The following is a 22,368-nucleotide window of genomic DNA, read 5'->3' on the forward strand; positions in this document are numbered from 1 at the left end:
GGTGGCTAGGTGTGCCTCGTCGAGACAGCCGTGATAACATGGGACTGCTGAAGCTGAGACCGTGAGGGGGTTTTCTGAGTTGCTCGTATTTTAAGAACCGAATCGAAAGTGAAGCTTGGCCAGGTACGAGGTATTAGGGTAGACTTGGTGGCTTTTCGCTTGCTGTGCTGATTAATTGCTGCCCTCTAGCTGCTCTCTAGCCTGGGTTCCAGACCTCCGCGGGCGCTGGTTGTCTGGAGTCGCTTCTGAGGCCAAGGCTGGGACTCCGTACCTGGGTATGTACACAGTACAAGCACGGGTGGTGAAGTGGTGCCCCGCCTGAATCCGTTTATGGCATATGGTGAATGCTCCTCGGAGCTTCGAGTATCTCAGATCCCAACTTCGCTTCCAGGGGAGAGCCTTGTCATTGGACTACTAGACACTCGGCCTTGGAGGTTGTAAACTGATAGTCTTGGATGAACACTGTCTTCCAATAGAGTCTCTTTCACTGCCAGTCCATCCCCTAAACCATAAGGAACAGGCGTTCCAATGAAAGCGGGCCAACAAAGACGGACGTGCTCACCTACTGCTTAAGATACGGATAGATACGGATCAATCATCCTGTCAAGATTCATTCTGCGCCGGACCCCAGCATCCCTCCTGGCGGTATCGATCTCCGATCTCTGCTCAAGCTAAATCTTCAGATACGACATAGAAGTGTCTCAATTCCTCGGCTAAACGGGACAGTTGCTGAAGCCTGGCAACCCCCGTTTTCCAGACGCCCAGAGCAATTTCCTCGCAAGTTGTCCGCAGCGACTGGTGCTGGATGACAAGAGAGCTGACTGAAGTTGATGCAGATGGATAGGATGGGCATTCGACCTGAACACACTAACTACATATCCCAGTGGAGTCATATGTGTCATAGACGCCAACTCCACACCTATAGTCCTCTTTCATCCTCAGTTCCGTTGGTGTTCGGCGGCCCTCCATGCGTTGGCACAGCTTTCCTTCGGGTCTTCACGATTTCTCGTCTCTGAAAAAGTCTGTTTCAGCATAGCCTCATCGTTGCCAGAAAGTCCGAGCTCAACAGACAATGCAATCACAAAGACGACTATACTTCCGCGGCGGGCTGCTTTTTCCTCGCGGATTTAATCCGGAAAATGGTCTGCCACTTCCTGCCGCAGCCTTGGGCAATGTGAAGGTTCCCTTATGTTCCGCGATGCCCCGCCTCATATTCTGCAGTGGTCATCTGGCTCTCGACCGGAATGACTTCTTTGGAACGCATTAAAATGGGGTTTCTCCTTGTATCGGTGGCAGTTACCTCTTGAGTGCTGCCTTCATGCTTGAGGCGGTCCACGGCACGAAAATCCCATCGTATTCTGACTCAGCCAGGCGGGGTCACTCGTAGAATCCAAAAGTAGTGGCTGTGTTGGGAGACGACTCCGAGCTCGATAGACAGCACCAAGCCCCGAGGATCCTGGCTGAGGTAGACAAGGTGCGATTTGAGAATGCTGTGTCTTGCGACAGGGGATAAGGGAAGTGGCTGTCAACTCCGTCAACAAGAGATCATGAAGGAACGAAGAGAACAATCCTGCTTCCGCTGCCGACTGAATGCCGTCATGCAAGGTGTTCTACTAACACATCGAGACCGACTGCGGCTGGGAGGGAAGGGAAGCCATGTTAGATTGGAGAAGCCCGAATAGATCGAGAAGTCACCAGACGAAGAAGGATGCTGCTTTTGTTGATGAATTGGGCATGTACACAAAGCTCGAGAAAGTGGGAAGAAAGGTACAAAAGCAGGAGAGAGGCGACTCAGTGCTTTGATAGACGGCCGTGAGGGCCGAGGTTCACAGGTAAGAGCCCGTAGTCAATGCCAGCTGTCGTAGCATATACCGAGTTCCGGCAGCCTTTGTTTAGCTGCATCACGCCGTCCTGATGAAAGATCTTCCAACAATCTATCCCATCGGGCGTCGAAGGTTCTGATCAGGCTGAAGCGAGACGGCATATATGCGACGCTTTCTGGGTCCGAAGGGGCATCCAATGCCAATTGTTCCGCGTGAATATTTGTGAATACACGGGACAAAGCCCCTTCCCACACCTGGGCCATCAAAACAGGACTTAGCATGATAACTCTGAACATGCTTCGTAAGGACGCAATTTCGACGACGTTCGGTGTCCTCATTAGATAGATTCGAGACAGCTACCAAGATGGCCAGTCATATTTATTGAAGAGTGGCTCAGGAATCATCCTTCATGCTAAAAGACGAAGGAATTCCAGCCCTAGAAACCTTTCGACTCTCGCCTGAAGAAGAGTACGAGGCATCCGAAATCGGGTTGAGTGCATGGCAGAACTCCATCGCTGTTTGTTGGAAGCCGAGCTGAGCGAGCTGTGGTTTCAAAGGCGATCGACTTTTTTCGATGAAGGGTCTCGGTTTTGGTCGAGAAGAATGTGTCTGTCTCATCACCCATGTCCTAGGAGGTAACCATATCAGGGCACAGTGCTGCGCGGCGCAGTTAACTTTCAGGAGGCGGCGGTGAAGTGTCACTGGTTCGCTTCAAACATCTTCCCAATTCTGTATACGAATGTTAGCTAGTCAGATTGCCAGCGCAGGTCAAGTCGCATCATTACCTCCAGCGCATCAGCTCTCTGCTTCCATCCAACGGGTCCTTTTACTCAGCTTCGACCAGAAGGAGAAACGTGCTTGGTGATTGAAGACTGTCTGGCAACGAATATCCAGGTTATATTGTCAGTGAAGAGTCTGGCCCGAATTGTCCGAGGCAAGAAACAGGGTTTTCACGTTCATTCCAGCCAGGGATGCGAAGTTGGGTGACAAATTTCGTGAGTATGCGATCGCTCTTGTAGAATTGCTTTATCCTTAGCAGCGGACATTTCGAAGATCGACAGTACCGAACCGCTCGGGAGCAACGCGCGGAATGGGACTCATAATTTTGAAGGCCTCCTGCGCTCCTTAACAGCCTTTTGATCGCCAGTCGGTACAGGCATTGCGTCATTTGCAAACATTTGCTGGTTGAGCCTCGCCGCCAGTGAAAGTACGCGTGTGGAGACAGCTGCTCCGTCGCGTCTATTTTTCCCTTCCCGACGGAATTGTGCGATCTTCTCAATAAAATCCCATAGGCGGCCAGATGCCCTCAGTTCGCCTGTCGTGGGATCTCTTTCGGGCGTCCACTCGAGAGCAAGCCGCACTGTAGGCTTTGCCTTCGACTCTGAACCCTTCGCTACGTCAATGATCCCTTCTTCCTGGAACCGCGTGTAGGCGTTTTTGAGGGCTTCCTTGTTGACTGCTTCAAAGTAAGACAGGTCTCCCTGGTGATACAGGGTGCGGCCAGCAAGCTGAGCCATATTCTGAGCCTTTTGCATATCGACCCAGCCCGCGGAAGTGCCTGCCGGAGGAACCAACACCAACAAGGAGACGGCTCCCAACCAGGCAGCATCCACAAACGGCCAAACAAGGAAACAATACAAGTCGTAATTCTCTCTGCCTGATTTCCGCTCAGCATCGGATATACCGACCATTCTTTCAGTGTCTTCTGTAACTTTGAGGACATCATCTCGTACCAACCCTTGCATTGCCTGTTCCAAGTTATGTCGCAAGCCTTGGCCAGCCGGGAAGATGAATTCACCTCTGAACAGCTGGGACAAGAATGTAACTTTATCGATCAACTCAACTTCGGTCATGCGTTGGTTCGCGCTTCCTCCGCCCTGTTTGACCTTGGTGTATAGGGCAGCCGCGATCAGCGCTTCTGAGATGAAAAGATGAATCGTCATATTCCTGTAGAATGATAGTTGAAAGCGGTCAACAGCATAATAGGTTTCCTCTGCAAGACCATCGACCGTTCCGACGAGCTTCGGCCCAAGGACCTCCAGGGCTCGCTCGACAACATATGAGGTGGGCATCCCTCTAAAATCTGCCACTTTGCCCCCATTTGCCCTTATACGTCTGCAGAGCCAATCAACTCGGCGAATTAGTTCAGACTTACCCACCCCACGGCCCCGTATTGTCAAGAGCACAGTCCCAATGAGTGCCGTTGGCATGATCACTGAAGCTGAATTAATGTCAGAGAGGACTCGATATCCAAGGGTCCGCAGCAGCCGAATTCTACTATCCGAACTTGAGGGGCCTGCGGCGAGAGTGGTTGGAGCCTGACGTGCTTGCTGTTCCTTGATGAACTCTTTCAAGCTCCAAGGTTCGTGAAATCTGCAGTCGATTCGACCAAGGTTCAGTGACAGAACAGACGACGCCGAGATGAAGTCAGCAAGATTTTCCTTCTGTTTGGGGTTTCCCAAGAGTTCATTGACGTATGAGTCAACCTCTATCACTTTGTCGTATTGCAAGGACACCGGGCAAACATAAGCGTCTTCCGTGCGACCCGAAAGTACGGAGTCGAGAAGGAACCTGAGGAAGCCGAAGCGAGGTCCTAATAGCTTTCCCGTGCGACTTCTTCCGCCTTCGATGAAACACTCCAGATTGAGACCCTGTTGGAGCAGAGTATCCAGATAGGCCTGTACGAGCGTCGTATACAGCTGGTCATTTCCGAAACTTCGCCTGATCCACATTGCCCCATTGCTTTGCAGAAAACTACCAACGAGCGGAAAGTTTAGGTTGTCGCCTGCCACAACAACAGGTAGAGTCAGGCCAAGGCGATAGCACACTAGGTGAAGAGTGACATAGTCAAGATGGCTCGTATGTCGGGGTAGAAATATGATGGATTGCTTCTTTTCGGCCGCCAACGTTGCGACTTCTCGGAGCCTTCTGACCTCCGCTTCCGAGACGTGGATTGCGCTGTAGGCTCTGGTGAGCAGCTGCGTGACTCCATAAAAAGCTGCTCGAATGTAGATCTTGCTTTCCATTTTGCAAACCATTTTATCCAGCATGTCGGCCGTGATCTCAACCAGTTGCGATGTGATTTCATGTCTTCGTTTTTCCCTCTCTGGCAGATATGTCGGGCTGGTGGTGTCCAAAAGATATTCCTTCTCTTCAACTTTCAAACGTTCCTCGGTCAACTCGACGATCTTTCGCCGCAAAAGCGGAGAAGCCATCACCGCAGTTTTGACATTAGATGTGTAACCCGGGTAGAAAACTGGCTGTCCGATGGGATTGTCGTAGGCCCGCCATCCAATGCCTCGGATGAAAAGTGAGATTTCATGCGCGAAGGAGAAAGGGTTGGTGCGGAAACGCTTCATGCGCGTGACGATACTGCGATCGGTAGAGTCATCTCGCGAGGCGGGCTTGCCCTCAGCCCGGACGAGCTCGGGCATTGATGAGACAGGCAATATGAAAGACTGTTCACTGTAGCCCGCACGAATATACTGCAGATGCAGTTAGTTGAAGGATGATCGAAACTCCCAAACCCGAGCAGTCACCCGAGGAGCAGCTAAGGTGGATAAACCATTCTTGACCATTGACTGGTTTGTTGAGCCGAGACCCGGAGCCCCACAGACCCCAGACTTTCTTACATAAGCAATATGCCACTGTTCCCATCAAGCCTTACCCTGTCTTGCCCTGTACAGCCTTGCACTTCCTTGCCCCGTGTTTTCCTATTCCTACCATCTCCCAACTCTTGAGAAGGCTGAATCTTCAATTTCCAGACTAAAAATATGCTCACAGCCTTAATGATGACAGAGACTCCGTAAAAAAAAAAATATCTCAGGCTTTGAGAAGGCCTTTTCAGGGTCTCAGTCGGGCACCGAGGCAGGGTCATCGTAACAATCATGAAAGCCACTGAAGGGAATGGTACCAACATTCTGGCTTACAAACGTTTTGAATCAAGTCAACCTGTTCCACATACTGGTTCAATACAGATTTGCGATCCGCTTGGCATCGGAGCTGAAGTCCGAGACCCTTGTCGATCCATGAAGCCTCATGGGCAGTGATTGACGATGAGAGAAAGTCTGACGTAGTCTTTGGCCGCAGGTCTTGACCTACTTAGCGATCGACCCCATCCCTGGATTCACATTGTGCACACTGTTATTCGTCCTCCTTCATCGACGGTTCTGCTGGCACAACAATACAATCTGACTTCATCGTTTCTTAATTCCTGATTAACGATGTCGACAGTATCGAGCCAGCAAGGAGCTGGCTCTAAAGAGAATTCACCAGGCCAAAGCTCGCCAGGTCCGTTCAGTAACGTCGTCCGTAACCGATACCTGGGCCAGCCCGAGCGGAGATAGAGGATATCAGGGAAGCCAAAGTCAGGTAAGTCCTCCCTCGAGACTCTGGGGTCATAAGTCCTTGGTTTCTTGACAGGATATTGTCGGAATAAGTCATCTTGCTAGCCCTCAGGTCGGTGTAACAGACGGATCGGCCAAGTTCGGTTAGCTTGGGTTCATAAAATGGCTATTGATCATCGGCGAACAGCTCTGCTAACGCTATACCCATCCCTAGACCTCCAATCCTGAGAAATCATCAAGCGAAACAGTAAAGACATCTGATGCTCTCAGTGGCCTCGGCTCCTCAGACGAAGGTGAAGGTACAAGGGGTACTATTGCGAGCGAATTTGCTGGAGAAGGTCCAAGTGTGCATAGCGAGGCGCAGCGGTCACTTGCCGAAGGAGCAAGCCATGGTTGAATAGCATCCGGCATTCGAAGGTTCAAAGCCTGCTCGAAATCCAGGATCAAGTAGGGGCGGAAAGTGGCAATAATTCCTATCATTGTCTGATGGCTTCCTCACCTGTGGTTTTCCCGGTTGCCTGCGATTTTACTCATGACTTTGACTTTAAGCAATTCTCGACATCATACCCAGCTTGCACGGACCCTCCGCGGTTCAAAAGGCGAAGATTCATTAGGAGGTGCTGTCGAAATGACAGTGCTTGCTAAGCAAAGAGCGTGATGGGAGCGGTTCTTGACATCTCTTAGTCCTGGAGGTAACAGCCTTCTTAAGTGAATAGCCACTTCTCGCTGTCTCTGTACGCGGATTACATCCACAAAGTGCGAACCAGGACTCGAGACGTCTTAGTCAACTGTTAGGAGCTGCTCATAAAATCCGCCGATTTGGCGGTCGCGATCTATAAGATGGATTTCTAGGATCCAATGCAGCAGCTGTCCGTCCGTGCCTGTGCGCCTCATCGGCTTCTGGCTGCCCTTGGTTATATAGTATTCGACTTTATCTCCAGGGATTCGCTCGTGCGGGAATTGACCGACGAGGTGTCCTGCGTGCGAACCGCCGAACTCCCACCCAGCCTCCTTAGCTAAATCGCAGGCGATCCTGTAGAGTTCCTCGCCTGTCATGTCCGGACTGTCCTGGAACCGCGACTTTACCTGCTTCCACAAGGGCTCTAGCGTGTCGCGCAGCTTTGTCTTGATCGGATCACCTCCAAGCACAAATGTCCGACCAAAATCTGCTTCCCATGCCTCGAATACAGGCCCTAGGTCAACGAAGACGATGTCGTCGGGTTGAATTATGCGGTCCGGAGGGTTGTCGGCATAGGGGAACAAGGTGTTAGGGCCGCTTCTGATAACCCGCTTGTGCCAGTGGGTTTTGACGTCGTAACGTTTAGCACCAAGTTCATGGATCTCATCACTTAGTTGCTTCTCACTGACGCTGGGGCGGACTATGGATTGTTCAATCTCTTCGAACAGCTTGACAGCTTTTGTCTGTGCCTCCCGGAGGTAAGCAGCTCGCTCCTGCTCCGTCGTTGGTGTGGGTTCGGAGGCCATTGTTGACAGGCGTTTACCAGAAGAACAGACGAAATGTTCTATTTTGCGCGACAAACTTGCAAGGCAACCAAACGATAGAAAGCCTGACAGTGTTCGAGAATACGTACTTTTCTTCCCTTTATGCGGAGAAGGATTTCTGCGGGGTCGAGGGCGTGCCAAGACAAATACGCCCTCGGTCCTTCGCTCTATTGACCCCCTTGGCCCGCTCAGCCTTGTCGAAACCTGGTGCCGACTTTCAGAATACCAGGTACCGCCAGATATCTCCAAGTCTACATTCTTCAAGGCTGACAGCAGTTCCGAGTATATGATTATTCGACGTCGCCAAGCTCTACAGTAGATTCACCGATATTCCGCTTGGTTGTTTGGTATATACCTAAGATGAGTGCGTACGAGGCTGAACCGGGTCACCGTCCCCGTCGGAAGCAACCGATCACTAAAGTCTCTGCCGAGGCCGCTTCTCGCTTGATCATGCTGCCAACCTCCTTTCAACTGGACTGGGAAACAGCTTCCAAACAGAGAGTTGTCCGTGCCACTTCTGGGCAGAATGCTGGTGCCCTGACATCCTGATCAAGAATTTATTTGGGCTAGCTGATGACCCCAGCCTGGCTGATTGTACCACGACTACATTAGCATAGCAACCACAATGCACAAACCTCGTATTGCTATTCACCGACCCGTCGCTCTCCTCTCTTGATCAGATGACACAAACTGAAGCAACGCGTTCTCCAAATATCACGCGAGGCATCTCGTGAAGCTCACAAAACAGTGTCTCTCCCTCCCCCCTCTCTCTGTGTGTGTGGTCGTTAGATCAATTCCATGGGTTTGAAAATACCTTCCAAGCCTCAATTGATTCGTGCCATCCCATTTCAACATGCTCTTTGTGCGCTCATGCAGGGATGCGCCGGGGAATTCTGTGTCTTCAACCCAGTATCAGCTGACTGACGCAAATAACCACATCTCTCAATTGCTGCTGGGGCTTCGAGAGAGGGTCGAGCTGGCAGGTGGGTCTTCAGTGATATTAACACTGCTGATGCAGAACCCTGCGTAGTAAGGCACTCGGCTGCGACAAATGAATGGCCGAAATCTCACCACTTTTGGTCGGCCTTTCAAGAGGACATATGTATACGCAGGCGCGACTAGCATGGACCACCCTGCTATTCTCGATAGTTTCCATTCTCGCAACACATGGTGAGGGAATCCCGCATTTTAAACTGCCTACCTTCAAGTCCATGTCTCAGCATACAGTGGCAAGCGAACATGTCATCATCAACCACTCAATGCTCTGAGCAGCCAGATACGGCAAACCTGAATTCCAAGGTCAAAGGTATTAAATGGTTCTAGATTTCAAAAGAACGTGGCTGATAAATTCAAGGTCGAAGAGCCTATACTGCATCAGCAACACCTCAAACATACGCGCCTCTATCTGCTCCAGGATGGCCTCAGGCACCGTTGCAACTCAAGCTCTCCTTTCGCCACCGCTGTTAGAGAGTTATATTGGACATTTGGCTCCTTCTTGTCTCACTTTTATTCGCAGGTTAGTCCGAAGCTGTATTTGGCTCTCTTGGTCCTGTTTAGAGAAATGCAAAGCTTATCCCACACGAGTTCTCGGTGGTTTCGTCATTCATATGAGGAACAAACCACAGACGCCATGGGCAGTGGAGGTTATCCAGGCCACAAAAGTAGCACCCACAATCTGGCCATTGGTATTTGCCGCCGTGGTAGGCAGCATGCTCAAAGCCAAGGCCCATGAGAAGGTTCAGCATGGTACCGCCATAGGCGTATGTGATATGAGGCACTCCAATGCGTGGGGTTTGTACTGACATTCAGTTACAGGTGCTTGAGCAACTACTCGGCAGCCAGACGGTGTTTGGCGCCTTGAAATCTGCTTTTATATTGCGCATATTTGGCCTTTCAACATTCTTTCACTTTCTTCTGTGGAGCCTCAATCCGGTTGGGGGCCAAGCTGTTCTTCGTGCTATCACTTTGGAACCAACCTTCGCCGAGGAGAATGTGGACATCAATTATATGGTATCCGACCCTCGAGTGACTCCGTGGTACGAGGCATTTCAGGGTGCATCGTCATACACCATGTATCGTCCACTGGTTTCGACATTATTCGGAGCAGCGTTGTTCTCGCCCGATGCAGCCTTGCAGTACTCCAATGGCACGAGTTCCGGCTCTAATTTTGCCAGCATTGTCGCCCAGCTTGGAGGCATTGATTCAGCGATTACAGGGTCAGTAACAGACTCCTGGGGAAATGTTCGAATCCCAGCGCTCCACCTGCTTCCAGCCTTTAATCCAGCCGACCCACAAAGATGGGTTGAAGTGCTTACGGATGAAATTCCCCCCCCATGAGTCCGTCATCGGAGTTCCCCTTCGGCAGCTGCCTTCTGGGGTAGCGGGAAATCCGAGCTTCACGCTAGAAACCAACTACTATGTGCTACATGTATGATTCCCCCGCTAGACTATCAACTGGTCGAAGACTAACTCATTTATGTCATGATAGTGCTCGGATTGGATTGTCCTCTCCGGAGCCAACGAAACGGCTTGGTTCCAGCAGTTTGGGCCCACGTTTCAGTTTTACAATGCACCCGAAAGTCCGTTCTCCATGATATCTACGGGGTTCTTTCTCGCCACTCCAGAGATGGGCTCAGATCGGTCACAGATATTTCACGATAACAATACCACTTCGTCCGCAGGTGCCAGGCAAATCCTTTTTGGATCTCGGGGTTATGATTCAACACCGGAACAAGATATAGCTGATTCCTTGACGATTTGCAATCTCACGATGCAATATGTCGAAGTTGAAGTGAGCTGCTCTCGGCACGCCGACAATGGCCAACTGGCATGTGTGGCAACAGCGGTTCGGCCGTCGCAGTTGCCGCACATATCCTCCAATTTGACCGAGTTTGGCTTCGTTCCCTCCGAAATGTATCTCAAACTAGACGCCATTTCGCTCATCTTCGGAAGTCAACATGTCACAACATCCACCCCTCAAGAAGTCTTCATGTATGATCCAACCAAGGCTTTCACCAGTGAAGCACTCCTTGAATATGCTGTTATGATGCACGAAATCCCTACTGGGGTCTTCGAAAAGAGACTGGCCTTGGTTTTCAACACCTTCTTGCGAGCGACAATAGCTCCTCCAATCATCACTGGCGGAAGCATCAACAGTACATACTAGGACAAATCGATCATGACCAAGACTAGTGCGAGTTGGCGATACGTGACGCCGCAGGTATACCGGCTCCACATTGGTTGGCTGGTGCCATACCTTGCTGCCGTCATTGTGCTTTGTGCCTGCGCGATTATCATCGTCGCAGTACGATTTCGGTTACAGGTCCCGGAAGTCCTTGGATATGTTTCAACCCTTACCAGGGACTCTCCCTTTGTTAGCACCGAGAGCGCTGCAAGTGCACTCGAAGGTAATGAAAGGAGAAGAGTGCTTAAGGATTATTAGATTCGACTTCAAGATATTCAGCCTGAAGCTCCGTTCGGGAGAATTGCGTTCAGCTCGGACACGTCAATTTCGATGGTCCCTCTTCAGAAGGAGAGACTTTACTTGTAACAGAAAGCCACACCTGGGAAGAGCGTAAGGTGATAGAAGTCAACCGACTCATCGACTGAAACAGACGTTAATGAGGTCATCGGTCTCTGTGCTTTCATTTCCACTGATAGTGCAGTGCGAACACACCTCCCCTTCCGCAAGCTAACTTTTCATCCATTTTAGGGTCCTCCTTGGAAACCGTGTGGGCCCGGACCTAGCGTCCCTGGTAGTCCTTATAAAATAAACACAGCTTTTCATAAAACCAATCTGGCTACCGCCATAATACCTGCATACTTGGTAGAGTGAGGTGGTGCTGATGCTTCAGCCTTACCCCACAGCCTTGTTTGGGGCCAAGGCTGGCAATTTTCAGCCTCGTGGAATCGACGAGGCTGAGGTGCTTCCCTGGCCAATCACATGTCAGTCGCAAAAATCTTGACATCCCACAGCGACGTCCAACCCGCGGCGGACTCTTGCAGTTGACAGAACCAGCCCGAAGCACTACAGCTGCCACAGCAATGAGGCTCACAGCGGACCTCATCCATAATTCCCTGTCCTACTTAAACCCTCTCAAAGAGCGTGAACTCGACCTCCGAGGTATGTCTGAGAAGAGCAGATGCTACACTTTGATTTCTCCGAACTGGCAAGAGCATAGTTGACCGCACGCGTCTTTCTTTGTGCAAACCGTATAGGTCATAAAATCCCCACCATCGAGAACTTGGGCGTTGCAGGCCCGCAAGATGCAATCGACTTTACCGACAACGACATCACCACCATCTCCAATTTTCCCCTGTCTCCCAGATTGAATACCCTGCTCTGTGCGCGAAATCGAATACAAAACGTGGACAAGAGAATAGCGGAACAAATACCCAATCTGACAACCCTCGTCTTGACGTCAAATCATGTCAAGGAGCTCGCTGATCTGGAGGGCTTGGCCGGCTGTGGAGCGTTGACCCATTTGAGTTTATTGGAGAATCCGGTCACCAAGAAAGAGGTGAGGCTGGACCATGAATCTAAAGGGTTGAAACCCTCCTATTGACTTTATTCTACAGCATTACAGACTTTACCTTATCTGGGCGATTCCCTCGCTGCGATTCCTCGACTTCCAGAAGGTGCGGCAAGCGGAACGTGAGAGGGCCAACGAGCTATTTGGCACCGCGGAAGCGCCCACCGAACTGGCTACGAAGATCAAGGGACTCAAGAGTCGGACCTTTGACGTTTCGACAACCGGGGTCAACGGCAAGGCCGCAGCTACTCAAAAGGGGGTCCGCACACGGTTGACCGAGTCAGAGAAGAAGAGAGTGGAAATGATGATCCAGAATGCCAAAAGTTTTCAGGAGATTGAAAGAATCGAGAGAGATCTCGCGGAGGGCAGGATACCTGCTGGCGCGGCGGATGCTGACAGGATGGTCCCTTAAGGCTTCCGTAGTGCATGCATTGCATGGACGGAGGAATTGGAGAGACTCGCGAGATGCACTCATGTATAGATACGGAGCATCGCTGTGAGTGTTTACAGCTGGAAATGAGCAGACTCACCGCCAAGGGCAGTCTATTTCTATCCACCAAGGCGTGAAGTCGATCCAACCCCGGATACGCTCCATCTCTACTATTCCAACAGGAACTTCAGAAATGCTTGACTAACAATCAACCCGTCGTGTGGCAGATCGACTTTCTTCATATATTCCTTATATGCCTTGTCATCGAAAATACCTGTAGCATGTCGCGTGTTGATGATTTCGGTCATGATTTCCTGATTGAACTCGGGGTGGCCCTGCACGGTCAGGAGTCGCTTTGGTGAATACATGACTTGGACCTTGCAGACAGGAGAGGAGCCGAGTGCCTCTACGCCTTCTGGATAGTAGAAGACACAGTCGCGGTGCATTTGGTGGAGGCGCTATGCAGCAATCTTGTCAGGGAGATGCGGTGATGTTGCGCAGGGTTTAGCGCAGGCAGCGCAGGTTACACAACATACAATCTTGTCAACGCCAAACACTTCCTTGCCCTTCTCCGACAGCTGGACATCATTCACAGCTGCCTCCCAGCCCTGGGGATTCCGCCCAACATCAGCTTTCAGAGCCCGCCCTACGATCTGGTGGCCAAAGCACACGCCGATGACACGGACGCTCGTTTCGGACAGGATCTTCGCTGTATAGTCGACCAGCTTGTTGATCCAGGGCGTGTCGGCGAAGGAGTCGTGTCCTGGATTGATGCTCACACATCAGCGCCGATCGCTCCTCAACCATCAGCATGTCGACCATGCTACGGGCAAGACGGAACATTGTGTTCGATTCTTCGTCCCGCTGTCTACATCCGGTCCCCTTCTCACAAGGGGACATCGCAACAATATAAAGACGACCATGACACTCACTGGAACCCGTAATCAAAATGGCATCAATGTCGTCGGGATCGGGATACTGGTCCGGGTTCAACTCAACCTGCCAGAAGGAGAACTCGAGGCGATTGTCGGGATCCAAGTCGGCTCGACCCAAGGCTCTGGCCCCTGACCGGAGCAAGAACTCAAACACACCGCCATAACCATGAAATCTCTTCTTAGTCTCCGGGAGCGGAGTATCGCACTCAAGGATGGCGATGCGCAGGGCTCGAGGGAGTTTCAGATTCATTTTGCTCTCCTCCTGACCCGGAACACGGTGAGGGCCCAGATCTCGAGATGATATCTCAAACGAAGTCAAAGCTGCAACGTGGTTACCGCCGCCATTGTCGCCCCCGGAGCGCCACATGAAGGGCGTACAGTAACTAGCATTTCCATTATCTAATCGCGGACATAGCAGTCGGTGCCGTCATTTGAAGTCGGCATCGCCGCCTCGCCTCCCGCTTCCTCGCATCGCTCTTCTCCATCCTCTCTATCTTTTGGCGTCCTCTGATTACTGCAGATGCACCCACGTTCTTATTGGCTATGTGCCAATCTCGGTTATCGCCTGGAATGCAAGGGGCAACCAAGGCGTGCCGCCAGATGATTTTCTGCAACGGCACTCCATACTTTGTAAAAGCTATGGTCTCCCCAGCGGATCTGCAAATCTGGTGGTCAGCCGTTCCCATTCGCAACCACCGTCTTGGAACAGTCACAGGGGCTTTGTACTTCTGAGATCAGAACATCAGCAGGCTCTCTGCGAAACTACACTGTTGATTATGGTATTTCAAGACCCTGAGCCATTTGCACAGTCATCCCGGCTGAATACCAGATGGGGCATGGTCAGCATTGTATTATTTCCAGCCCTATATCCCGCCACATGGTAACCCTCATGCGGCAGGCGCGCTGTTATTGCCCCTCAGCTGGAAGGATCGATTGTGGCCACCAGGGCCGCCCCTGCCTGCTGGTGCTTGAGGTTTCTTGGTGACTTTCATGACGTGTGACCTGCCAGCAAAATGGTTAAATACTATCCCCAGTCGTTGGCTGGCGTCTGCACTCACCACTGTACAGTTGACTCTGGGAGACTTGCCTGGCAAAAGTCACGCCAACCATGAAGAGGGACGACAACAGACCCTCAATCGACGCGGTGGCAACGCCGGGCCCATATATCGTAGCCGGCGTCGAAGAGCACACCGGTCCTCGGCCGACCGAAACGACCAGTTTGCTTCCCAAGCGGAATCACAGGAACCGCTCAGATGTTCACCATCGGGATTGCATCTCGGGCCCGCGCTTTCATTTTCTATTCTGGAGCATAATCTTTGGCTGCTCAATTGCGTTCTTTGACACTACCTTAATGGCTTCTTCCCACCCCGTCATCACTTCCTACTTCGAAGCGTCGAACGCTGCTTCCTGGCTTAGTACTGTGTTCTATTTGACCTCGACGGTGTTCCAGCCTGTCTACGGCCGCGTTTCTGACACTATCGGTCGACGGCCAGCATTGCTGTTTGCGATCGTCATGTTCTTCGCTAGCACCGTGTGGTGTGGCGCGGCTAGCAGCATTGGCAGTTTTATCGCCGCCAGAGCAGTAAGTGGATTGGGCGCCGGTGGTCTGGTTGCTCTGGGTGGAATCTTGACGAGTGACATTGTCAAAATCGAGTACAGGGGCATCTATCAGAGTTATTTCAATTTGGTACGTTTTCTCTATTCGGTGCGCAGCCCTCACTCCGCTGCTCTTATACCACCCAGTCTGTGCTCTCGAAACACGATCTCCTTCTCTGCTAACATTACGGCAAATTCAGGCATATGGAGCAGGCAATGGGCTGGGTGCCGCCCTAGGGGGCTTTCTTTGTGACTATTTCGGCTGGCGCGCTGCTTTCTTCCTACAGCTACCTTTCATCGTCGTTTACGGTGTTCTTGCCATTTTTTCTTGTCCAGATGACCTCGGTCCAAACTTTGCAAAGACGCAAGGGAAGACACTCAGCGAAGCCTTCAAGAGCTTCGACACTTATGGGACGATTGGACTGATTACCACGGTCACCGGCCTCATTCTTGGAGTGAACTTGGGCGGCAACGTATTCACATGGACACACCCTTTTGTCATCGGCAGCCTAGTGATCTCTGGCATTGCAGGCGCCTCCCTGATCTTTGTGGAGCGGACAGCCGAGCGACCTATTCTCCCTTTAAGGCTGTTTTCTACAGCCCCCGTTGCGAATGTGATTGGGAGCAATTTCCTTGCCTCGATGCTCACCAATACCATTCTGTTCAATGTTCCTTTATATCTCCAGGCAGTCCGACAAACATCACCCACCACTTCCGGCCTTTACCTCCTCCCTCCTTTAGTCGGTGCTAGCATCACCGGCCTGTTAGCAGGAGTCTACATTACTCTCACAAGACGGATGAGGCCGCCCATGGTGCTGGGTTCAATCATGGGACTTGGTGGCGCTATGGCTGTGATGTGCTTGTCAGCGGACACGCCGACCTCGCTTGTCCCCTACCTCATTCCTTTTGTCCAGATTGGCCAAGGATTCTTCTTCCCAGCAGGCACTATTGCAGTCCTAGCGCTAAACTCTCAGGAGGACCAAGCTGTGGCTACTACCACACTTGGTCTGATCCGCAATCTCGGCTCAATCATGGGTGTGGCCTTGAGCAGCTGGGTGTTGCAAAATGCGCTGCCTATATACTTGAACAAATGCGTCACAGCACCCGACGCGGCGACCAAGGAGCATATCATCCGTACGGTCAGAGAATCGATCCGCTCAATCCGAGATTTGGACCCGGTGCACAAGAAACAGGTCATTGTTGCGTATGCGTTGAGCCTGAGGGCAACATTTTTCACAGGGATAGTTTTTTCTATGCTGTCCTGCTTGCTCATTTGGCCCGCTCGCCTGCCCCGTCTGCAAAAGCAAGAGGACCTTGACAAAGACGAGGCAGCCGTCTACGCTCCGGGATCGAGCGACGAGGGAAATTGTGATGAAGAGGAGCAAGAAGAGGATGAGGCACGAGCGTTGCTGGCGACGCCGACCCTATCGATTGCTCGAACTGTGACGAGCGGCACAAATCGAAGCAAGAGGTCGACGTCTCTAGGCGGACACGTTGAGAGAAGAGCAAGTTTCGATATGAATTTCTAGACGCGACAACCTTGGGTTGGCAGGTTGGTCCGTTGTGCCTGAACTGGGCTTTGCGATGGGCTGGCTGTCCATGCTCCCCGGATTGCAGGTACGTCGTGGGCTAAAGTACCTACTTGTAGGTAAATCCTTCAACTTGTCTACTTGTCATGGATTTGCCGCTTTGTGCACTCAGACATCAAGCGACCTAGCTCAACCTCGGCTCAGTGTCAGCGTGATCTTCTTACGCGTTAGATTGCTTCACATCACGAGTTTGTAACCAGTCGCGTCCTTCCTTGTCCATTAGACAACAACGGGAGGAGCCCTCTGGTCCACCCTGCGGTTCCACTCCCCGGCATCCTGCAACTCACTAATAGTTAGGCCATGATCACGATATTTTCTTATTATTAATGCCCATCATTTACAGAAGCTCTTGCAATTCTTTCCATTAAATACCTAGATCAACAGGAAGCCCGCACGCGATGCACGCTGGCAAGGAATTAGTCTTGAGGTCGCTATTTGAATCCTGGTGACATGCCTGCAACCGCCTGCTAGCAGTTCGCTTGCCAACCTGCCGACGAATACGACTTGTTGCCTGAGCGTAGCACTACACATGGACAAGAGTTGTTGCCAAGCTTGAAATCATGACCGGTGAAGTTTGTGAGATCTTCCATGACGTGACACAAAATTACCCATTGTTGAACTGCAACTGTTGTTGTCATTATCATCGTCTAGCATCAATACGTTGCACGCATTCCTCATCCCTGCACCAAGGGGATTAACTTGCCACGGCGGAACACCTGTTTCTTTCTCTTTTCAATCCAAGAGGGCTGCCAGTAAGGGGACTGTCAGCCCCAGAGTGGTTGCGATTCCAGTACCAATGGCGAACCCAAGTGTCGCGTTGCGGCAGGCGAGACCCATTGCCAAACCTGCTCCTCCAGCAAGCGTCACGATGCCGATGACAAGCCCGTCGACATAACTCTTTTTCAACTTCCAACCTAGGACAATTGCGCGCTCCGCCGGAATGCCACCACCATCTTGTGTGTTGTGTCTTTCAAACCTTCGGTTCGCCTCTGTGAGATTGTTGAATCCTCTCAGCAGCTTCGGATCATGGTAGGCCGCAGAGAGAAATGGATCATGGGTCTTCTCGGCAATCTCAACCAGGGGAAGCTGCCCCCTGATGCTCGGCGTGCGACCAGGATCTCTGTGCACAGTCACAATATCAGTCCGAGATGGGCAAAACGTCGCGTCAGGGATAACTAACCATCTTGATTTGGGCGTCGAATATCGCCTCTTCGTATCCCATCAATGCCGAGACCATCTTCTCCAACCCTTTTGCGCCATATCGCTTTTTAAAGCGCATGATTGTCAGCGCCCCGCTCTCATCAACTCGGACGAGGAATGTGGACAGAGGCCCGAAGTTGTCTCTCAACTCGCGGACTGCGTTCCAAGAACGGATGCTCGTGCCAGCGACGTCTGATGGTGCAGCACCACCTGCTGCCATGGGAGGAGGAGCGAGTTGCGCCTGTCGGGGGTCGAATGGCTGAAGCTCGAAGCTAGGGAAGTTTGCAAAGTCGTGGTAAGCCGCCATATAGCTGCTGCTGCTGTTGTTGATGTCGAAGTCGAGGGGTGATGGCGAGGTTGCGAAGAGAAGCGGACGGTTGATCCATGACAAAGTGCAGGAGGTTAGAGCGTCTTGCTCAGATGGAGTTCCGGGTTGACGGCGAGCGGCAGCAAAGCCCACCTTCTACGGTGTAATCGTCGAAGAGGGCCCTGGCGCAGTGAAAGGAGCGCCAAACTCTGTGAGTCGGCGTCGGCGTCGTTGGACTCCATTTCGCAAAAGAACGAGTTTTCCAGCTTCCACATTGGGACCAATACAGTTGACGGCATGAGCTTCCAGAGAAGGCTCATATAGCCAGAACGAGATCCAGATGGCTTGAAGCGTGGATTGAAATCTCCAATCTTCAAGGCGCAGCCTCAGCAGCCCTCACCCTCGACGGCGAAGCTAGCGCCTTGGCTGCATTTCACTGTGCAAAGCGAAGAAGCACCTTGCATTGTGAATCAACATCCCTTCAACCTCCTAAACCGGCAGAACCACACACACACACAAAAAAAAATATCCCTTTATATTCATATTTAAGAGTCCTTCGCAGCCCTGCGGTTGGCGCTGTTCTTTTGTGCATGCGTCCGACTATCCATCTGCACCGACGCAACACCATTGTCGACGTTATTGCTGCTGATTCTTCTACTACTGCTTCTCGAATATACCGCCGTGACGAGAGATTCTACGTCTTACTATGCGGCGCAGGAAAGCATTCAATACCTTGGGACTCACGAGGGTCACTCTGGTCAGCGGGTAACTAGCACAAGTCATTGTGCCCAAGGACGGACACCGTCACGCTAAGAGAAAGGAGATACGCCAGAGCTGTTTACAACACCTGGAAGGGCAAGCAGCTATCTCCCGGGCCGGTCTCTGGAAAGGACTTTCCCCCCTCTTACACGCTTCTGACTTCGCCATACGCGCCCGCAGATGTAACGGTTCATCATCCTCTCCTCAGTATTCCATGCCCCCAGAGTCGTCGACCAAGTCGACACCCACCTCCCAGACTCTCTGGAACAGCCCCGGATCCATGACGGAGCCCGAGACTCCTCCGCCACAACTTAAGTCGGACCACGTCCAGTCGACGAAACAGAAACGAGCGAGGACCGGATGTTTGACCTGTCGCAAACGACGCCTCAAATGCGATAAAGGGTTGCCGAACTGCCGGAATTGCCAAAAATTCAACCGAAAATGCAAACGAGGCGTCCGTCTAAACTTCATCGACGTCCACTGCGAGAGGCCCCCGCGCCTGGTCCCGCGGACGCGCGATTGGAAGGTTTCTTTCCAGGATGACTCCCGCGACATTGCCTCCGAATATCAAGGCGGTCGGGAGAAGTATCTTGTCCTCGACCCAGAGCCCAAGCGACAAAAGTTAAGCCTGTCCGAGGTGACTTGCGACTATACTACGTCTCAGTCAGGCACATACGTGGCCCCGTATAGCGAGAGCTTGCTCTCTAAGAATGATGTCGAAGGCTCACTCTCAAATACAGGAGGGTTCACAGAAACAAATGCCAGCAGCAACTACTCATTGAAACGATACCTGGACTGGGACCAATCTGGGGATATTTGGAGTCAAGGAGGGCGACCTGGCAGACGCACCTGGTCACTCTTTGCGGTGTTAGATATAATTGTATCTACCTTTCAGCTCAACATTCAATCCACGGAAGTCTATGAAGCGACGGACGGCGAATTTCGACCCAACCTCGAGCGAGGACACTCAGCGGAACGCACAAACAGGTCGGCCTTTGAACATTTACGCCTCATGCATAGTTCTTACCGAGCAGATGGTCTGCCGCAGTACATCTCCAAGGATCAGCAGGGCGACTATCGAAGGACATATGCGACAAAGCAGCTACTTCGCTCTGCTTTAGCATATTTCTGGATATCGGGTAGACGCTCTTGTGGTTCCATGAGATGGCTCAAGACTCTCTGTGAAATCAAGCTGGTGGATTCTTTTGGCTATCACTTCATCTGTGCGACAAACTCGCAGGTCAATCTCGAATTGAACATCCTCCACATACGGTGCGTACGGAAAGTTCTATACTCTCCCACCTTGTTCGAAGTCCCAGAGCGAGATCTATGCCACGGAATCAAACGGGAACTAGCGCATGCAGATCAACCTGGCAGACGACAAAAACCTTCATTTGGCACATCATTAGAGCAAGGCGTTCTGCCTACGGGGTTTGTACACAACCGAACCACCCCATGCATGGCACAATTTCAACAAGGGCGCCATTCAGCGTTAGCGGCTGACGACGGAAGTACCTCATCCACAATTGTCGGCACACTGAAGAATAAGCGGAAACGAGACTCTTCAAGACCTACATTTCCGTGTCCTTTGTTCCACTTCAACCCTGATACTTACCCTGAATGCAAGGGGAGAGCCTACCTAAGCGTAAGGCAGGCATTTCAGGCAAGGATCACCCGTTCGGCAGTGCAACGGTTGTTGCACTCTTCCTACAATATCTTTGGAGAGCGCTAATTGTTGTGCACAGATTCATCTTCAAGTCCACATAGACCCTCAGTCTCGACCTCAATTACCGGGAAATGCAGCGCAGAGGGAACCACAAGAAAAAGTTAGTCACCACCAGATATCGTTCTCCCGATACGATGAAGCTTGGAATGCCCAAGTGAACACTAGGGGAATAGACAACAAGCAAGAAAACATGTATCGAGTTAAGTTTTGGAGGTTGCTGCCGATATATGCTCGCATCCCCATTAACACACGTAGGTATCTCTCAGCTCTCTGCTTAGAGGTTGCGTGCTGACACTCTTCCAGGGTACGGGGAGACGCTACTTCCCGAGAGCTATCGAGGTCAGGAGCGTGAGTTACAAGAAGGACAACAAGCTGAGCTGGAGACTAATCTCCAACAAAATCTCCTTGTCATTGGAGGACCTATTCAACATACACCGGCTCAAGGACGGAGGGTTCCCAGTGCTCAAGCCGCATTCAATCGAGACTTGGCTCAGGAAGAGACTGCAGTCGCACCTATTCCACAGAGTCAGTTTGTACCAACCCTGTTGGCTTCGCCCTCTTCTTGCGCAATAGCTTCCGCCCTCGGCATGCTGAGTAACGTCGACCGAGGGTCAAGACTCCGGTGTATTAATGGCGTTCCCGGCCTACGAAGATATACACAAGGCCTTCGGGAGATCGAGGAATTCGTCCGCAGCAGTCAGACCCCCGATCGTATCTTCGAATACTTCATGTGCATTTCGACAGGTTCAACCGTGGCTGCGCCTAGCCCACCGATGCAGAATACGCTTCTGCCAGGCCATACAAAATCATTGAACATGTTACGAGAAGCCACCAAGTGGCTGAGGGATGGATGGCAGGGACTGCAAGGCGACCCTTCCTTGTCTGATGATGCCCGACAATTGATGGACCAGCTGGGTGGTGCCGCGGACAATGCCGAAAGCCTCCTCCGCCACATTGAAAACTCTGAGGACGTCGTCCAGTACTTCGTGCGGCTCGCCAGTCAGCGCCCGGGCGCTCCTGCTCAGCTTGCCTCTCCTTTGGACCCCAGTATTCCTCCTAGCCCTGTTCCTCTCGTCCCATCATTTGTCAACGAGCTGGATCGTCGAAGACCTTCCACGCCTCCTGCCACGAATCCACAGACAACCTCGGCATCCAGTGGTACATATCCGCCGACGCCGTTCGATTCCTCCCTGCTGTTTGATTCCTCTCTGCGTTTCGCAGCCTTGGGATCTCAACAAGGGATTAATGTGGCTGACACGCTCGACGAGCCACTAGCTTATTTTAGTCGCGAGCAAGGAGAGCATTTCGACAATTCAATAGGAAAATCCCAGGAGGGAAACTTCGAGAGTCGTTGTCCTAGCATGGCATCGAGTACAGACGTGCGAGAATGAGTGAGCATGTCATGCGATACTCCATTGGACATATCTTGATTTCTTTTGTGGGAGTTGTGGTATTCTGAAGACATCGACCGTTATGCGCGTCCGTTCACAGAGCAATATTGCCCAAATCCGTTCCTAAAAGTTATTATCTACCTAGGGTGTTTTCCATGACCCTTTAGCTAGTAAAGTTCCGTAACCATGGCCAAGAGCTATTCGTCGCTCTTACTGTCGTGTCCCATCTGT

At 51.6% G+C, this 22,368-nt stretch overlaps 9 protein-coding genes across 9 annotated transcripts; 5 read left to right on the forward strand and 4 right to left on the reverse strand.

Annotated features, from left to right (window-relative positions):
* Nucleotides 1–2,920: 2,920 nt before the first annotated feature.
* A1O5_01473 (acetyltransferase) lies at nt 2,921–5,257 on the reverse strand (the record flags this gene model as incomplete). The annotated part of the gene is made up of 1 exon (XM_007742090.1): nt 2,921–5,257. The coding sequence occupies one exon, from the start codon at nt 5,255–5,257 to the stop codon at nt 2,921–2,923; it is 2,337 nt and encodes a 778-aa protein (XP_007740280.1).
* Nucleotides 5,258–6,949: 1,692 nt separating this feature from the next.
* A1O5_01474 (uncharacterized protein) lies at nt 6,950–7,654 on the reverse strand (the record flags this gene model as incomplete). Its single annotated transcript, XM_007742091.1, has 1 exon — nt 6,950–7,654. One exon carries the CDS (start codon nt 7,652–7,654, stop codon nt 6,950–6,952), a length of 705 nt encoding a protein of 234 aa, XP_007740281.1.
* Nucleotides 7,655–9,279: 1,625 nt separating this feature from the next.
* Nucleotides 9,280–10,838, forward strand: A1O5_01475 (uncharacterized protein; the record flags this gene model as incomplete). Its single annotated transcript, XM_007742092.1, has 4 exons — nt 9,280–9,432; nt 9,488–9,892; nt 9,945–10,100; nt 10,161–10,838. 4 exons carry the CDS (start codon nt 9,280–9,282, stop codon nt 10,836–10,838), a joined length of 1,392 nt encoding a protein of 463 aa, XP_007740282.1.
* A 45-nt stretch (nt 10,839–10,883) lies between these two features.
* A1O5_01476 (uncharacterized protein) lies at nt 10,884–11,222 on the forward strand (the record flags this gene model as incomplete). The annotated part of the gene is made up of 1 exon (XM_007742093.1): nt 10,884–11,222. A coding segment is annotated over one exon (337 nt), but the record flags the coding sequence as incomplete, so codon positions are not given.
* Nucleotides 11,223–11,716: 494 nt separating this feature from the next.
* A1O5_01477 (U2 small nuclear ribonucleoprotein A') lies at nt 11,717–12,616 on the forward strand (the record flags this gene model as incomplete). Its single annotated transcript, XM_007742094.1, has 3 exons — nt 11,717–11,795; nt 11,891–12,192; nt 12,251–12,616. 3 exons carry the CDS (start codon nt 11,717–11,719, stop codon nt 12,614–12,616), a joined length of 747 nt encoding a protein of 248 aa, XP_007740284.1.
* Nucleotides 12,617–12,804: 188 nt separating this feature from the next.
* On the reverse strand, nt 12,805–13,819 carry A1O5_01478 (uncharacterized protein; the record flags this gene model as incomplete). The annotated part of the gene is made up of 3 exons (XM_007742095.1): nt 12,805–13,092; nt 13,171–13,397; nt 13,567–13,819. The coding sequence occupies 3 exons, from the start codon at nt 13,817–13,819 to the stop codon at nt 12,805–12,807; spliced, it is 768 nt and encodes a 255-aa protein (XP_007740285.1).
* An 858-nt stretch (nt 13,820–14,677) lies between these two features.
* A1O5_01479 (uncharacterized protein) lies at nt 14,678–16,694 on the forward strand (the record flags this gene model as incomplete). The annotated part of the gene is made up of 2 exons (XM_007742096.1): nt 14,678–15,256; nt 15,366–16,694. The coding sequence occupies 2 exons, from the start codon at nt 14,678–14,680 to the stop codon at nt 16,692–16,694; spliced, it is 1,908 nt and encodes a 635-aa protein (XP_007740286.1).
* Nucleotides 16,695–17,486: 792 nt separating this feature from the next.
* On the reverse strand, nt 17,487–18,174 carry A1O5_01480 (uncharacterized protein; the record flags this gene model as incomplete). The annotated part of the gene is made up of 2 exons (XM_007742097.1): nt 17,487–17,840; nt 17,935–18,174. 2 exons carry the CDS (start codon nt 18,172–18,174, stop codon nt 17,487–17,489), a joined length of 594 nt encoding a protein of 197 aa, XP_007740287.1.
* Nucleotides 18,175–19,300: 1,126 nt separating this feature from the next.
* A1O5_01481 (uncharacterized protein) lies at nt 19,301–22,137 on the forward strand (the record flags this gene model as incomplete). The annotated part of the gene is made up of 3 exons (XM_007742098.1): nt 19,301–20,665; nt 20,766–20,997; nt 21,050–22,137. The coding sequence occupies 3 exons, from the start codon at nt 19,301–19,303 to the stop codon at nt 22,135–22,137; spliced, it is 2,685 nt and encodes an 894-aa protein (XP_007740288.1).
* Between the last annotated feature and the right edge of the window lie 231 nt (nt 22,138–22,368).

Source organism: Cladophialophora psammophila (genome assembly GCF_000585535.1).
Source record: "Cladophialophora psammophila CBS 110553 chromosome Unknown aczJe-supercont1.2, whole genome shotgun sequence".
NCBI classification, from domain to species: Eukaryota; Fungi; Ascomycota; class Eurotiomycetes; order Chaetothyriales; family Herpotrichiellaceae; genus Cladophialophora; species Cladophialophora psammophila.